The sequence below is a fragment of the Panthera onca genome, chromosome F1 (genome assembly GCF_046562875.1).
Source record: "Panthera onca isolate mPanOnc1 chromosome F1, mPanOnc1 haplotype 2, whole genome shotgun sequence".
Lineage (NCBI taxonomy): Eukaryota > Metazoa > Chordata > Mammalia > Carnivora > Felidae > Panthera > Panthera onca.
The window spans coordinates 43187259-43203282 of NC_138355.1; the positions used below are offsets into that span (position 1 = coordinate 43187259).

Below are 16024 nucleotides of genomic sequence, written 5' to 3' on the forward strand. Positions count from 1 at the left end.
TGCACTGTAGATGTCTCCTGGAGCATGTGAGGCCAGCGATGGACCTTCCCTCCCACTCCTGCTACTGATTATCTCAGGGCAGGAGGAACCGAGACTACCAGCCAAGGGTCTCAGTGTCCCCTAGTCACTCTAGAGCTTCCCCACATGACCTGGCTTCACTCTCACTTTCTTACAGGGGCCCCGCCCACCCGGTTCCCCACACTAGGCTGTTCCACGGCAACGAGGAGGAGGAGCCTGAGAAGAAGGAAGTATCAGAACTGCGCTCCGAGCTGTGGGAGAAGGAGATGAAGCTCACAGACATCCGCTTGGAAGCCCTCAACTCTGCCCATCAACTGGACCAACTTCGGGAGACGATGCACAACATGCAGGTCGGTGTCTGGGCAGAGAGCTGAGGAAAGGGAAGACCGAGGCTCGAGATCTGTCCAACCCTGCAACCCCACCCTGTCTGTTCTCGCCACAGTTGGAGGTGGACCTGCTGAAAGCGGAGAATGACCGGCTAAAGGTAGCCCCCGGCCCCTCATCAGGCTCCACGCCAGGGCAGGTCCCTGGATCATCTGCTTTATCGTCCCCTCGCCGCTCCCTGGGCCTTGCCCTCACACATTCCTTCAGCCCAAGTCTCACAGACACAGGTACCTGTTTGGGAGGAGAACTTTTAAGGGTGGAAAGAAGAAAAGGGGTTCGCTGTGACACCATTCCACTTGTACAGGTGGCATCTTTCTTAGGTCACGGAGGGAACGATGCCTAAACCAAGCAGATGCCAGTGTTGTGAGACACAAAGAGTTGTTAGCGTCCTTCAACCTTTTTTAAAAAAAAATTTTTTAAGGCTTATTTATTTTTGAGAGAGAGAGGGAGAGAGAGAGAGAGACAGAGCACGAGTGGGGTTGGGGGTGGGCAGAGAGAGAGGGAGACAGACCCGAAGCAGGCTCCAGGCTCTGAGCTGTCAGTACAGAGCCCCATGTGGGGTTCGAACTTACGAACCATGAGATCATGACCTGAGCCAAAGTCAGATGCTTAACCGACTGAGCCACCCAGGTGACCCTGGTCCTTGAACCTTCATTTGGGCTTCAGTTTTTGTAAGAAATACTTATTTGGAGGGGTGCCTGGGTGGCTCAGTTGGTTAAGCGTCCGACTTCAGCTCAGGTCACGATCTTGCGGTCCGTGAGTTCGAGCCCCGCGTCAGGCTCTGGGCTGATGGCTCAGAGCCTGGAGCCTGCTTCCGATTCTGTGTCTCCCTCTCTCTCTGCCCCTCCCCCGTTCATGCTCTGTCTCTCTCTGTCTCAAAAATAAATAAACGTTAAAAAAATTTTATAAAAAAAAAAAAAAAAAGAAAGAAATACTTATTTGGAAAGGATGATGACTGGAAGGTTTAGGAAAGCCTGTGGGTGCCCCCTAAAGCCAATAGTTCTTTTCACCGTCTACAGACCTGTCACCCATGGATGGCATCAGTACTTGTGGTCCAAAGGAGGAAGTGACCCTTCGGGTGGTGGTGAGGATGCCCCCCCAGCACATCATCAAAGGGGTAAGGAACTTCAAGAAGGCCTGGTCACACTATTGTTTTTATCCAAGAAAATCGCGTCTCTGAATACCCCCAAACCAGAGTACCCCAATGCTAATGCCTTTCATGATCCCTCCCTTTCTTGGAGTGATCTGCACTGAGGCTCACATCCTTCTGCCTTGGCCGTATAGGACTTGAAGCAACAGGAATTCTTCCTGGGATGTAGCAAGGTCAGTGGAAAAGTTGACTGGAAGATGCTGGATGAAGCCGTTTTCCAAGTGTTCAAGGTAAAGGGATACATGTACTCACAAAGGTGGTTCATCTTCTCATGGGAAATTCAGCCATCCAGGCATTGGGATCTTGGGGACCTTTGATGCTTCGTGGAGAAATGCTAACTAGGACAAACATGTTCCTCCCTTACTCTGTCTACTTGTGTTCCCTCTAAAATTTGTGGCTTGTACATCTGTGTTTGTATCATCTTGGTGTTCCTCTCTATTCCTTTTTTTCTCCTTTTCTTGTCGGTTAGGACTATATTTCTAAGATGGACCCAGCCTCCACCCTTGGACTGAGCACCGAGTCCATCCATGGCTATAGCATCAGCCATGTGAAGCGAGTATTGGATGCAGAGCCCCCAGAGATGCCTCCCTGCCGCCGGGGCGTCAACAACATATCGGTCTCCCTCAAAGGTCAGTCTTTGTCTCTCGGGGTGCAGCGATACAGGGTGAAGGAGGGAGAGGAACATCAGACCATCCGTCACGCATTCGTTCAACAAGGATTTACTGAGAGGCTATACTGTGCTGGTCGCTGTACTTAAGTGACGAGAGATATAAAAAGATCAGGAAGGGGCGCCTGGGTAGTTCAGTCAGTTAAGCATCCCACTTCATCTCAGGTCATGATCTCACGACTCCTGGGTTCGAGCCCCACGTCGGGCTCTGTGCTGACAGCTCGGAGCCTGGAGCCTGCTTCGGATTCTGTGTCTCCCGCTCTCTCAGCCCCTCCCCCGCTCACCCTCTGTTGCTCTCTTTCTCTCTCAAAAATAAGTAAACATTAAAAAATAACAATAAAAAATAAAAAGATGAGTAAGATCCAATCCTAACTTTTATTCCCAGGGCCATTTTTTTCCCAGAGAAATTTCTAGGAAGCCTGGGTTTCTCACTCCACCCACACACCCATAGCTCAGAACATGTCCGGAAAAATAAGATCTGCATTTTCAAAACTAGGGGTTTGGGGATTCTCGTGGAACCACAGGGCAAGTGGTTCTGAGTTCTTTCAGTGGGCTCTGAAGAAAGAAATGCCACCAGGCGCCCTTGCCGTCCTCAGGGCCCTGGTCGTGGCTCATGCTCTCTGGGGCGGGGGGGGGTGTTCAGGGCTGAAGGAGAAGTGCGTCGACAGCCTGGTGTTTGAGACGCTGGTCCCCAAGCCGATGATGCAGCATTACATCAGCCTCCTGCTCAAGCACCGGCGCCTCGTCCTCTCGGGCCCCAGCGGCACAGGGAAGACCTACCTGACCAACCGGCTGGCTGAATACTTGGTGGAGCGTTCCGGCCGCGAGGTCACGGAGGGCATCGTCAGCACTTTCAACATGCACCAACAGTCTTGCAAGGTGGCTGCCTCCTGACCCACCCCCCGGCCTTTGCCTGGGACTCTGCTTCCCCAAAGCCTTGCCCAGGCCTTTCCCCACCCCCTCTTTTCCCTTTCCTCCCCTTTGCCCGAATCTTCTCCCTTCAGAGTTCTTTTCTTTCCCATCCCACTGCATCCCCTTTCCTAGTCCCTCCTCTGCCCCCAGTTTCTTTCCACACTTTTCCCTTCCCTTCTTTCTCCATTCTTCCCGTGGCCTCTGTTACACTCCTTTCCCTTTTGCTGATCCTGAACTAAACGACACCCTGATTTCCACCTCACTTTCTGCCAACCCTGAAAATCCCGTCTCTTCTTTTATTTTCTTCCCTCTACCTTTCTTTTCAGTATTTCTTTTCCATTTTACCTTGACTTTGAACTTTCTGGGGAGAAGCACTCAGAATTAAACGTTATACATTATGCGGTTCCCTGCCAAATCCGGATGTCTCTTGAACACTCTGAAGTCACTTCAAATTTTGGCTCTTCCCGGCACGGGGAGGCACGTCCATTGGAGTGGCTCATGGTGCCAACCCAGTGAAAAGCCATGTAGGATAGACAATATGATCCCCACCCTTCGGGGACTTAAGAGGCACTGCTTAAGATGGTTGCCTTGGAGCCTTTGGGACCATGGTTTATCAGTCCATAGTAGCGTGCTTCTACAATCGCATGTTAAAATGCATCAAACAGGAACCAAAGGCTCCAGGGAAACCCAGAACTAGCATAGCTTCTCCGGAAGCCTTCCTCCCAAGGTTGATCCAAGTGCTCTCGACTCCTGAGTGCTGACCCACTCCCTTCTCTTATCTCAGGATCTGCAACTGTATCTCTCCAACCTGGCCAACCAGATAGACCGGGAGACAGGAATTGGGGATGTCCCCCTGGTGATCCTGTTGGATGACCTGAGTGAAGCAGGCTCCATCAGTGAGCTGGTCAATGGGGCTCTCACCTGCAAGTACCACAAATGGTAAGCGGGACTCAGGACCAAAGTCACCACAGTGGGAAGAGAGCCTGGTCGGTCCAACCTGTGAGCTTGCCATTGGGCCTAAATAGCAGAAAGCAAGTGTTAAAACGAGTCTAAGTAAACCTTTTTCCTCCTTCTCCCACAGTCCTTATATTATAGGTACCACCAATCAGCCGGTAAAAATGACACCCAATCATGGCTTGCACTTGAGCTTCAGGTAAGAACTGTGCCCTGGATGAACCTTCCAACCCTACCTAAGATTCTATGAACTAGTTAAATCCCAGGATCCAACTAGAGGGGCAGTAGCAGAAGGAAAGCGAATTAGGCGGGGCCTCTGGGCTGGGAAGAGAGATTAGGTATATTTGCCATGTCAGTGATGGGGTGGAGGAGACCCCTCGAGAAGAGGAAGAAACTGCAAAACTAGGGGCTGAAGCTAGGACGCTGTAATTTGGATTCTCTGCCCACACACCACCTCCCCATCTGGGTCATTAGGGTCAGAGGGTTATCTGAAGAGGGTCACTGATTTGAGGGTCAGCTCTGCCTGCCCAGTGCTACTGCCCTGAGTTCTGCCGAGCCCACTATTACTTGAAAAGAAATCCAGCGGGCATCAGTGGGAGGCAGGCAGGAGGAGGGACGGACTGGCAGGGGATGAGCACCGACAGTGTCCGCATTGCCACCCCGACCCCATTCTCCCCATTCCTGGCTGCAGGATGCTGACCTTCTCCAACAACGTGGAGCCAGCCAATGGCTTCCTGGTTCGTTACCTGAGGAGGAAGCTGGTAGAGTCGGACAGCGACATCAATGCCAACAAGGAAGAGCTGCTTCGGGTGCTCGACTGGGTACCCAAGCTGTGGTACCATCTCCACACCTTCCTTGAGAAGCACAGCACCTCAGACTTCCTTATCGGTACTGGGGTTCAGCTTCCACCTTGGGGTCAGAAGGTGGCTTTCCTCTCCGACTTTGCCACCCGGTGGGATGGTCCCCTTTCTTTCTGGAGTCCTCAGCATGTAAAGGAGTGGCAAGCCTCAGGGCTTCAGACCCAGGTCCACTTAATGACTTAAGAAGTGTTCCCCTTACAGTTAGCCCCATGATGGGGGCAAATCACTTCAACCAGCAGAAAGCTAACCCCGCTCCCTCATTTTTCCCACACTTAACAGGGAAAAGGAAGGAAAGTGTTCAGGAGGGAATGGAAGAGGTTCCCATCACTCCCTCACCTTGCTTCTACCTTGTGAGGAAGCATGTTTATGACACTGCCAGCCAGGCAGCCGCTCCCACTAGTCTTGACAACAATCTCAGGACAGCCTGACTCTAGATTTCTTTTATTCCCCGGCGCCTGGATGGCTCAGTCAGTTGAGTGTCCGGCTTGGTTTCAGCTCAGGTCATGACCACATGGTTCGTGGGATCAAGCCCCGCACCAGGCTCTGTGCTGACAGCAGGGGCCTGCTTGGGATTCTCTCTCACCCTCTCTCTGCCCCTTCCCCACTCACTCCTGCTCTCTCTTTAAATAAATAGACTTTAAAAAAAATACATTTCTTTCGCTCCTTTAGTTATCAGATCCCTCTGCCTGGTATTAAGAAGTAAAAGAGAGAGATGACTAGGGAGAGCTGAGTTCTCAGCCATCTCAATGGCCTCATCCTTTTCCCTAGGCCCTTGCTTCTTTCTGTCCTGTCCCATTGGCATTGAAGACTTCCGGACCTGGTTCATTGACCTGTGGAACAATTCTATCATTCCCTACCTACAGGAAGGAGCGAAGGATGGGATCAAGGTGAGCCCTACCGTCTGACTCTACTCAATCCCCAAGGTCAGGCTGTCCCACCAAACAAAGCAGAATATCTCTTCAAGGTTAGACATGAAGCTACTATGATTAGTTAGGTTCTCTTCCTACTCTTAGGTAGAGTAAGGCCGTGTCTCCAGTCACCATTTAGCAAATGGCTATGGGAGCACTGTCTCTGTGACCTGTCCAGTCCTGGGCCTTCTGGCTCCATGCCCAACTCAGACCTCTCTCTTAAGGATCAGAACAGGGGCACCTGGGTGGCTCAGTCTTTTGAGCATCCGACTTCGGCTCACGTCATGATCTCACAGTTTGTGAGATCCCACATTGGGCTCAGGGCTGTCAGTGCAGAGCCTGCTTCAGATCCTCTGTCGCCCCCCTCTCTGGCCCGTCCCCCACTCATACTCTCTCAAAAATGAATAAATATTTTTAAAAAAGAGGATCAAATAGAGAAATCACCAAGCTAAGAATTAAGTAAAACCCTACTATTAACTACTAATAAAAATGTTACTTTGGCCCAGTTCCATAACCTTTTTAAACATCCTTCTATAGAAGAAAGGAGATAATAAATTCTGCTCTGCCTAAATCACTGGGTTGTTTTGAAGATGTGAAATATGTGAAAAGATTTTTAGAAGTTAGAATAAGAAGGATGCAAATAAGAATGCAAAAGGAAGAGGTCATTTTATTAAAACATCCCCAGTTTTTTTGCCCGTGAAGTAGGACATAACGATCACTATAGTCTATTCCAGCCCTAGTGAACTATAATGCAATGTCTGGACCCCTATTGGCCATATATTTTCCATAAAAGTAATTTGTTATTGGTGTACCTGAGTGGCTCAGTTGGTTAAGCATCTGATTTCCACTCACCTCATGATCTTATGGCCTGGGTTCAAGCCCCACATCAGGCTCTCTGCTGTCAGGGTATACAGCCTGCTTTGGATCCTAAAAAAAAAATACAAAAAAGAATAAAAAATAAAACATAAATAGTAATTTGTTATTGTAATAGATATCCCCTAAGGACATGGTAAATTTCTAGAGACACTATCTATGAAACTGATGCCAGAAAACATTATTTCACTTAATTTTGCATTAAGCAGGTTCTAGGCTCTGAGCTGTCAGCACAGAGCCCAACAAGGAGCCTGAACTCATGAACCTCGAGATCATGACCTGAGCCAAAGTCAGATGCTTAACCCAACTGAGCCACCCAGGTGCTCCAAAGTCAGAATTTTTTTTGTGAGATATGATTACTAAGGGTACCTGGGTGGCTCAGTCAGCTGAGCATCTGACTTCGGCTCAGGTCATGATTTCACAATTCGAGTCCAGCGTTGGGCTCTGTGCTGCCAGCTCAGAGCCTGGAGCCTGCTTCAGATTCTGTGTCTCCCTCTTTCTCTCCCCCTCCCCCAATCACACTCCATCTCTCTCTCTCTCAAAAATAAATAAACATTAAAAAAATTTAGGGCTGCCTGGATGGCTCAGTCGGTTAAATTTTAGCTCAGGTCATGATCTTCTTGTTCGTGAGTTCAAGCCCCACATTGGGCTGTGTGCTGACAGCTCAGAGCCTGGAGCCTGCTTCAGATTCTGTGTCTCCCTCTCTGCCCCTCCCCACTCGTGCGCTCGCTTTCTCTCTCTCTCTCAAAAATAAATAAACATTAAAAAAATTTTTTGACTTAAAAATTTTTAAACATTTTAGACGAAGATATGATTACTAAAGTGGGAGAATTTCTTACTCAAAAAGTAAAATTATGGGATCATAAGATGGGTACATGTTAAGTATTTAACACAGTCTACAAATTATCCTCCAAAGTAGTTTTACCAGCCAACACCAACTTACTTCTTTTGTTGGGAAACTCAGAAAATTCCGTGGGGGATCAGAGCCTCAAGGCTTTCCATCTAGGAAGTCCGTATGACCATCAGGAGACTGCATGAGCAAGCTTCTACCTGTGGATTCCTCTGCCAGTACTCACATTTCCCCTTCTATCCAGGTCCATGGACAGAAAGCTGCTTGGGAGGACCCAGTGGAGTGGGTCCGGGACACTCTTCCCTGGCCATCAGCCCAACAAGACCAGTCGAAGCTGTACCACTTGCCTCCACCTACCGTGGGCCCTCATAGCATTGCCTCACCTCCCGAGGATAGGACAGTCAAAGATAGCACCCCAAGTTCTCTGGACTCGGACCCTCTGGTGAGTAGAAGCCATTCTAAGGTAAAAGTAAGAGTATCATGGAATTGAACTTTTCATGCATACCCTGATGGACACTGAAGGGTATCAGCAAGCCCAGGACTAGGAGGAGGTCAGTGAGGAGCTCAACTCTCAGAATCCTGGGTTATAAAGATCATATGCCTGCAACCTAGCTTAAGCTAAATAATAATGCATGCGGGCAAGATATACTCTAGTAAAGACCCAAGTCTCAGGCAGATCCCAGGTAGGATGCGTGGTCACTACCTCTCCCTCTGTGCTCTGGTGCTGTCCTGAGGACTGCCTCAGCTCAGTGGATTTCATGAGCCCCTGTAAGAAGCAGTCTGAGACAAGTGACCAACTAGGGGCAAATATTTGCAAGGCTTGTAACCAAAAGAGGATTGGTATCTAGAATATATAAAACTTCCCGGGGCACCTGGGTGGCTCAGTCAGTTAAGTGTCCGACTTCAGCTCAGGTCATGGGTCCAGTCGTGGGTTCGAGCCCCGCGTCAGGCTCTGTGCTGACAGCTGGGAGCCTGGAGCCTGCTTCGGATTCTGTGTCTCCCTCTCTCTCTCTGCCCGTCCCTGGCTTGCACTCTGTCTCTCTCTCTCTCTCTCTCAAAAATAAACATTAAAAAAAATAGAATATATAAAACTTGCCACAAAATTTCCAAATAGAAGAATGGACAAAAGATATGAATAGGCATTTGACTAGAGGAAGTGCAAACGGCCAATAAAAATATAAAAAGATCCGTAACCTTTCTAGTAATTGCGGGAATGCACATCCAAATAAGGAGATAACCATTTCACACTGCAAAAATAGTGTGTTTGGAAGCACAGGCTTCCTACTCTGCTGGTGGGGGTGTTCATTAACAAAGTCATTTTCGAAGATAACTTGGCAGCTTATATTAAAATTTCAATGTGCACAACTTCTGTGACCTTGCAGTTTTACCTTGCAAGAAATTCTTCCACATAATACACTTTTATTTCAATTTTGACTTTGTTAAAAATGTACTTATCTGTGTAAGAAAAAGCCATTAAATTGGAAGACTGTTAGTGATCATGTAAATAAAAGGGTAGAGAGAAGATTCGATAAAGAACCAACCAGGCGTACTTAGCTAAAATGGAGGGTCATAGTCTTGAAGAACCAGGGGAGAGTGAGAGGTAAAGAGGGAAGAAGGAAGGAGGTGAATTACACTGAAGAGTTTAGACTTGACACAGAGCACTAGGGTATGTGAGCCAGGGGAATCTGGTTCATGATAACACTGGTTATCATCTATTGGAAGAAGTTGACAGACACAGATGTTCTTAGGGCCACTTTGCACATCCCTCCCAATATTAGTCAGTGTGTATGCGCCTTCTGTCCTTTTCTAGAGTGTGAGTGCCCTAGAAGCAGAGGGGGTCTCCGCTGTTTGGGCATCAGCTCACGGCAGGGCACTTTATGTCTCAGCCACACTCCTGAACATCACACACACATGCTTACAGACAGGGTTTAAGTAATCATTGCTGCTCGCTCTTTCTTTCTTCTTTCTTTCTTTCTTTCTTTCTTTCTTTCTTTCTTTCTTTCTTTTTCTTTCTTTCTTTTATTTATTTTGAGAGAGAGAGTAGGTGCAGGGCAGGGGCAGAGAGAGAGGGAGACAGAGAAACCCAAGCAGGCTCCACGCCTTCAGTGCAGAGCCCGATGCAGGGCTCAATCTCACGAACCTGAGATCACGACCTGAGCCGAAACCAAGAGTCGGACGCTCAACTGACTAAGCCACCCAGGTGCCCCTTCACTGCTGCTTTTTCATGAGCCACTTGTAAACTCTCTGGGCTCTAAATCACTTACGAAACAAGAATCAGACCCAGGATCTAGATTGTATTAGGTTTCCCTTCTGGGGGCGGGACCCTGAGTCCCAACCCTCATTAATCCATCCTTTTGCCCTTTTTAGATGGCCATGCTGCTGAAGCTTCAAGAAGCTGCCAATTACATTGAGTCTCCAGATCGAGAAACCATCCTGGACCCCAACCTCCAGGCCACACTTTGAGGGCCCAACAGTCCCTGTCACCCCGGACAGCAGAATGCCGGCAGGAGCGACGTTCTCTCCTCCTCTCCCCTCTCTTCTTCCAGAGCACTGGCTCTCCGGCCCAAGAGGAGAACAGGAGGGGGAGGAGGAGGTGAAGGAAGAGGGCAGGTTCTTGGTGCTGCACCTTCGAGAACTTCCTAGGAAGGACTGGTGGGGTGGAGTTTGGAAACTTGTGTCCCCTAGATCCATTTACTGGCCTCCTCTCATGACTTTGGGGAAAAGATGATTCTGGGTCTTTTTCCTTGATTTCTTGTCTCAATTAGAAACTCCTAGGCTTTCTGGGGAGGGGCTCAGAAGACATCAGCAAAACCTGCAGCAGTTCCTAAATGATTCTCATGAACAGCTCTGAGAGAGACAGCCCTGTGTGGGGAAATCTGAGGGAGGTGGAAGCTCCCCAGAATTTCTCACAGACCCTTCCGAGTTCTGTCACCACTGCCAATCACTCTTCTTCCCCCAGAGATCTGGCTGGAGCCAAGAAAAAGAAGCATGTGGTTTAAAAAATGTTTAAATCAATCTGTAAAAGGTATTTAAAAAAAAAAAAGGAAAGATGAAGCTGGAGAGAGAGGAAACAGTTGCCAAGGTAGAGAGAGCGCTGCCCATCCCTGGATGACATAAGGGATGATGACAAGATGGCTGCCTATCTCAGAAGTCACCACACCACAAAAATAACATTCCAGCCTTCAGAGAAAGACTGCTAGCCCTGTCTTACACCCTCTAATTTAACATGCATGACAGTCAATAAACCCTACTTTTTTTATTTTTTATTTTCGCTTTTTGTTTCGTTTCTTTTTTTTCCCCTCCCATGTGCCTATTGATTTTCCTTTTCTTTCTTTCTTTCTTTTCTTTCGTTCTTTCTTTCTTTCTTTCTTTTTCCTTTCTTCCTTCCTTTCTTTCTTTTGCCCCCCCCCCCCCCCCCCCATCTCCTCTCATGCCCACAAAATGCTTGGATTGCTTTTCCTGGGCCTAGTTTGGCTTTGCCAAGTGGGTTTTCTCTGGAGAATCTGATGCCATCTAACTGGCCCTAGCTAGATACCTGCCACCCCACTATCTCTGGCGTCCTTGGGACTTATATGAGACATGAAGCATTGGCTCAGACAGAAGTAGAAGAACCTTGACTTCCCTTTTGAGAAAGCACACGTTTTGCTTGGATGCTCAGCTGTCAGTCTCTGACTTAAAAGGGTACCGCCCCGTGTTGATAGACGATCTACTCTGAGCTTCACACTGGACTGGGAGGAAAACCAGGAAACTAGAACTATTCCTTTGTCTTGTGGCCTGTTTGGCCCCTCACTGCCCTATTCTGATGGCACCCACTCTGCTCAACTGAATCCAAAATCCCTAGCTGGCCTTTACTATTTGTTTTTGACAAGTAAATATTCACCTATAAGAGACTGGACATCCGTGTGAAATACTCCCAGTCAGAATATAAGGCTCAAGGAATTTGATTTGGTGGCAAAGATCTGCCTTCCAAAGGGATCCACCTGTAGCAGAAGTTGCCCCAAAGGTCTGGCAGTCTGTATGCCTTCATTCAACAAACACTTACGGAGTACTCACTGTCTGTCACTAGGTTTAAAAAAAAAAAAAAAATGACAAGACTTGAGCCCTTATATTCACAACCTAGTAGGAAATCTTAACCTCCATTAAATGCACATCTTCTTATCTAGACCCTCAGGATCATCTAAGAAATGTAGCCAAAACCCAAGTTGCCAGCTAGAAAGAAGCCTTTGATTAGATGTCCAATACACGGGGGGTAGAAGGTCTGGGGATCAGTCAAGATGGACCCTGAAGGACTACGGAATCTTGCTTTATCTCAAGTGGGCAAGTTCTCTTCCCGCCATTTCTGGAAGACCCTGTGGGACCAGATCCAGGTTGAACCGCCTGATAAAGATGAAGTCTCAGGGTTCTGCAGATCAAAGATATGTGATCAGCCTGGGTCCAAGCACTTGTTGTTCAGATTCCTAAGTAGCACAAGACCTTATCAGAACTTCTAGGCGTATGAACCTGGACCATTCTGTCCTCCCCAACCAAGGAATACATGCATCGGACTCTTCACATCAGGATATTTCCATTTAGGTCCAAAAGATGGTTCGGGTTGCTCCCCACGAAAGCTTCTGCATTCACCTGGTAGCTCCCAGGGATGACAGGGTCCTCTATGATGGAGACTATTACTGCTTTTGCTGCTAAGTCCGTGAGCTGTGAAGATCCCCAACCAACTCAGCTGTAAAATATGCAATTCTGTGGTGGGAAGAGGATGTTTGTTCAAGGATGGTGCTGAAATCACTGCCTTAAGGTCTCTGCTGTGCAGAATGAGGACACCCCAAAGCTGGGTGTTCTAACTTGGAAGGAAGGGAAGACCGGATGGGCCTTCTTTGGACCGAGGCCTCTTCTGAACCCTGTCCTTAGCTCCAGTCCCATGGCAAGGCTCAGACTTGTAATGCCACCTTGATAAGGTGGTTGAGCCTTTAATTCTCTACTTTCTGGTGCTGCCCAGCCAGTGCCTTCTAGGATGGATGTTACTGGCTACTTGAGAAAAAGGAAAGGGGAGAGCCCCTTCCTCCATTCCAACTGCCTCAGACCCCCAAAGGGATTCTTGTCTCCCTGGTAACCATGGATACCACCGGGAATTTTCCTTGGATCCTCAACAGGTTGATTCTGGAGGCCTCTCCTGGTATGAATTTTAATCTCTATTCTTGGGACCCACCACCCTCTACTCTGAGTTGACTGCTGCATTTAGCCCAGGTCTCTAGTTGCTTTCCTCCAAAAAGCGTGTTCCCGTCTAATGAGGTAGCACTGCAGCCTCAGCTTTCCCTCTGGAGCCTGGGACCCTGTTTACAGTTGCGCACTTGGGCCCCTCATTGTGGGGATCTATCATCTCACCAAGGAATCATGGTTATGTGGCAACTGCAGAAGGTTGAGCCTCCTCATGGTGCTATAACCCCTTGGGGTGCTCATCCAGACTTCTCTGAAGCAGAAAAGCTGAGCTCCCCCTTACTGCCCTGGAATTGATGGCAAGAGCAAATCCACAGCATTCTCTCCTACCTACGCACGTGCTTCTTAGTTGAGGCTACTGGGATCCCTCCAAAAATGAAAACTGGGTCCCCCAGCTAAATTCTCAGCCCCCAGGCACCTTCAGAAGAACCCAGCCTGTCTAGGACTGGGATGTGTGCTCTCCCCTTCCTCTCCAGACCCTCATCTCCATTCCTCACCAAAGTGGGCTAGCAGAGGACATGGGTCAATACCCAAAATCAACTTCTGAGGAGAGCCACAACTGCAGGAGAGGTTCCTCAGCAGAGTCCCTCTCATTTCTGGATGAAGACAACCAACACATTTTGTCCAGTGTATGTGTTTCTCAATCCCTGCCTAGGCATTAAAAATAAAATACTAGGTAATTGGAGGCTAATATGGGACCTGATGTCTGTGTGTGTGTCTCTCTCTCTCTCTCTCTCTCTCTCTCTCTTTCACAAGAGCAGTTTGCTGTTGCTGGTTCCTATCTTCTGAGGCTTCAGAATATTTTTTTAAAAATCTATGCTTTGTTGGCAGCTCTACGGTGCTTATCTCTGTCTTTGTGTGAATCCTTATACCAATGTCTTTTTCGTGTAGTCTAACCATTGGGAAGCTAGAGGCTAGCAAGGAAGAAAGATTTGCTGTCCACGGACAGACCCTACAGTGAAGTCCTTATTGATTGCCATGCTACATTTGGTTTTAAATTACCAGCCTTCTAACTAATCTACTCACAGCCCGTAAGGGTTTCAGACAAAATAGTGACTTTTTTTTTTTTTTTTTTTTTCATTTCACTTCTGGCTTTTTGGTTTTCCTGGTTTGCAAGATTCCCGATGGACCTAATCTCCCCATGTCTTCACTTCTGGCTCCCTGAGACCAGGGTCACTCTATACAGAGGGACGCCCCCTTTTAGTCTCGGATGTAACTAGTTTCTGTAGTATTACAAAAGAGTAGGAAGAGAACAGCCTGCTCTTCCTCACAAACACCTCACGTCATCGCCTGACAACGCATATACAGAAATTCTTATAGGTAAAATTTGCCATACTGAGTGAGACTTGGTCCTACAAGCCAGCATCAAGAGACCTACAGGAGGCTCTCTGGTCTCTTTATTGCAGGGTGTTTGGGAAAGGAAGCTGTTCTTGTCCTAATCACACATTTATCATGGGGTTCAAGTGCTAAAGTAATCCAGATCACCAAATGTAACTCCTCACCATAACCTTTTTTTCTTATTCCTGGGCCTTAGCTGAGCTGAAGCTAATAAGTAGACTATCATAAGTCAACCCCACAAATGGGGTGAAATGTGTTTTTCCAGAGGGTTTACTGATGGATATACTGATTTAATCCTGGTACACTCTTTCGATGACTAGTAACTACTAGCGAGTTCTGGCTACTAGTGATTCATGACTCCACTAAAGAGGCCATAAGTAATAAAATGGTCTTAGGGACACTGTGTTCCCAAAAGGCCAACGCCTGAAGATACTTCCCTTTATACTTGAATCAGCTTTATATATTCATGAGTCCTCAGCCAACCTGATCAGGGACATATGGGGCCACCAGCTTAGCTCTCTCCGCTGCTGCTGATCCACGTGTGCATGTGTGCTCAGCCTAGCCCTGGAAGCAAGCACTGCCAGCCATGGACCCTGGCAAACAGAATAAACTGGAAGATGAGGACACCAATGGAAGCTGCACAGAGACCATTACAGCTGAAAATTAAACCTATGTACTGGATCCTCCCAGTTTGATGTTTTGGCTATTTTTCTTCTTTTTTAATGTTTATTTATTTTTGAGAGAGAGTGAGAGCATGAGCGGGGGGGGTGGGGGGGGGGAGCAGAGAGAGGGAAACAGAGGATCCAAAGCAGGCTCTGTGCTGACAGCAGCAAGCCCGTGGTGGGGCTCGAACTCAAGAACCATGAGATTGTGACCCAAGCCAAAGTCTGGCGCTTAACCGACTGAGCCACCCAGGTGCCCCTTGGCTATTTTTCTGAATGATTATGCCATGGAGAATTTTCTGTGACAAGAGTGGCCAGGGAAGTAAGTGAACTCTTGCTTCCTTGATTCAACTTTTTAGTGGTTTTCAACCTGTGTTTCCAGACCAGCAGCAGCAAGCACTGGGAATTTGTTAAAAATGAAATTCACAGGCCCCATCTGAGACCTACGGCATCAGAAACGAGGGAGAGGGCCCAGCAATTTGTTTTAACAAACCCTGTTGGTAATTCTGATGCATGCTACAGTTTGCAATTCACTTTTTAAAAGGGAAAGCCAAGTAGCAGAATCCCCACGCTGAGGGGCTTTAGGACTGAAAATTAGAAGGTCGCAGGTTATAATTCAGACTCTAATATTAATTTCAAACTCACCTTTCTTGTGCTTCTTTATGTTTCTGTTTTTCCTTTTATTTAACACAGAATAAGGTACGTGTGCCTTTGGGTAGACATTAGGGGGGATGCTGGCCTCTCTTCTAGCTGAACACAATCTTCAGAGAAAAGTATGGCTCTGAAATTTTTACCTGGGAAACTAATGGGCTGTCACAGAAAAAAAAGCAGTCGGAGGTCTCTTCCAGATTGTTCTTCTGCTGGATTATTTGTGTCTACAGTGAGCCTTTTTCTGATTATATAATAGGATAAGAAAAGGCAGAAAATCTCATTTGTATTTCCATGGCAACTTGTTCTCTTAGCAACAAGCCCTCTCCTTTCACTGAGTTCTAAAGGCACTTCTGGGTCTGAGAACCTGGCCAGAACCTCCTTCCCCAAGGCAGCTGGAGGGCTTGAGGACCCCAGGAAGATCCCTTCTCCATGCTCTGCTCGGCTCACAGAAGAGACTGAAACACAATGAAGATGTGGGACAGGGGTAACTAAGTCCCTGGGCCCATCCTTTCCTTCCTCACACCAGGACTTGGGTACAGAACTACTCAGACACAGTGATGGAATAAAATCTTAAAAAAACAACAACAAC

General features: G+C 47.7%; 1 protein-coding gene across 8 annotated transcripts in view; it reads left to right on the top strand.

The window, feature by feature from the left end:
• Nucleotides 1-10842, top strand: part of NAV1 (neuron navigator 1) — a 269569-nt gene extending 258727 nt beyond the window's left edge. For all 8 annotated transcript variants that reach the window (XM_078440775.2, XM_060644073.3, XM_060644074.3 and 5 more), the window contains 12 exons: nucleotides 176-368; nucleotides 461-629; nucleotides 1422-1519; nucleotides 1687-1782; nucleotides 2022-2181; nucleotides 2863-3098; nucleotides 3916-4070; nucleotides 4213-4284; nucleotides 4777-4973; nucleotides 5714-5832; nucleotides 7821-8018; nucleotides 9944-10842. In XM_078440775.2, the coding sequence (XP_078296901.1) occupies nucleotides 176-368; nucleotides 461-629; nucleotides 1422-1519; nucleotides 1687-1782; nucleotides 2022-2181; nucleotides 2863-3098; nucleotides 3916-4070; nucleotides 4213-4284; nucleotides 4777-4973; nucleotides 5714-5832; nucleotides 7821-8018; nucleotides 9944-10039 (1789 nt within the window). In that variant the 3' untranslated portion in view covers nucleotides 10040-10842. The remainder of the gene's footprint in view (nucleotides 1-175; nucleotides 369-460; nucleotides 630-1421; nucleotides 1520-1686; nucleotides 1783-2021; nucleotides 2182-2862; nucleotides 3099-3915; nucleotides 4071-4212; nucleotides 4285-4776; nucleotides 4974-5713; nucleotides 5833-7820; nucleotides 8019-9943) is intronic.
• Nucleotides 10843-16024: the final 5182 nt, after the last annotated feature.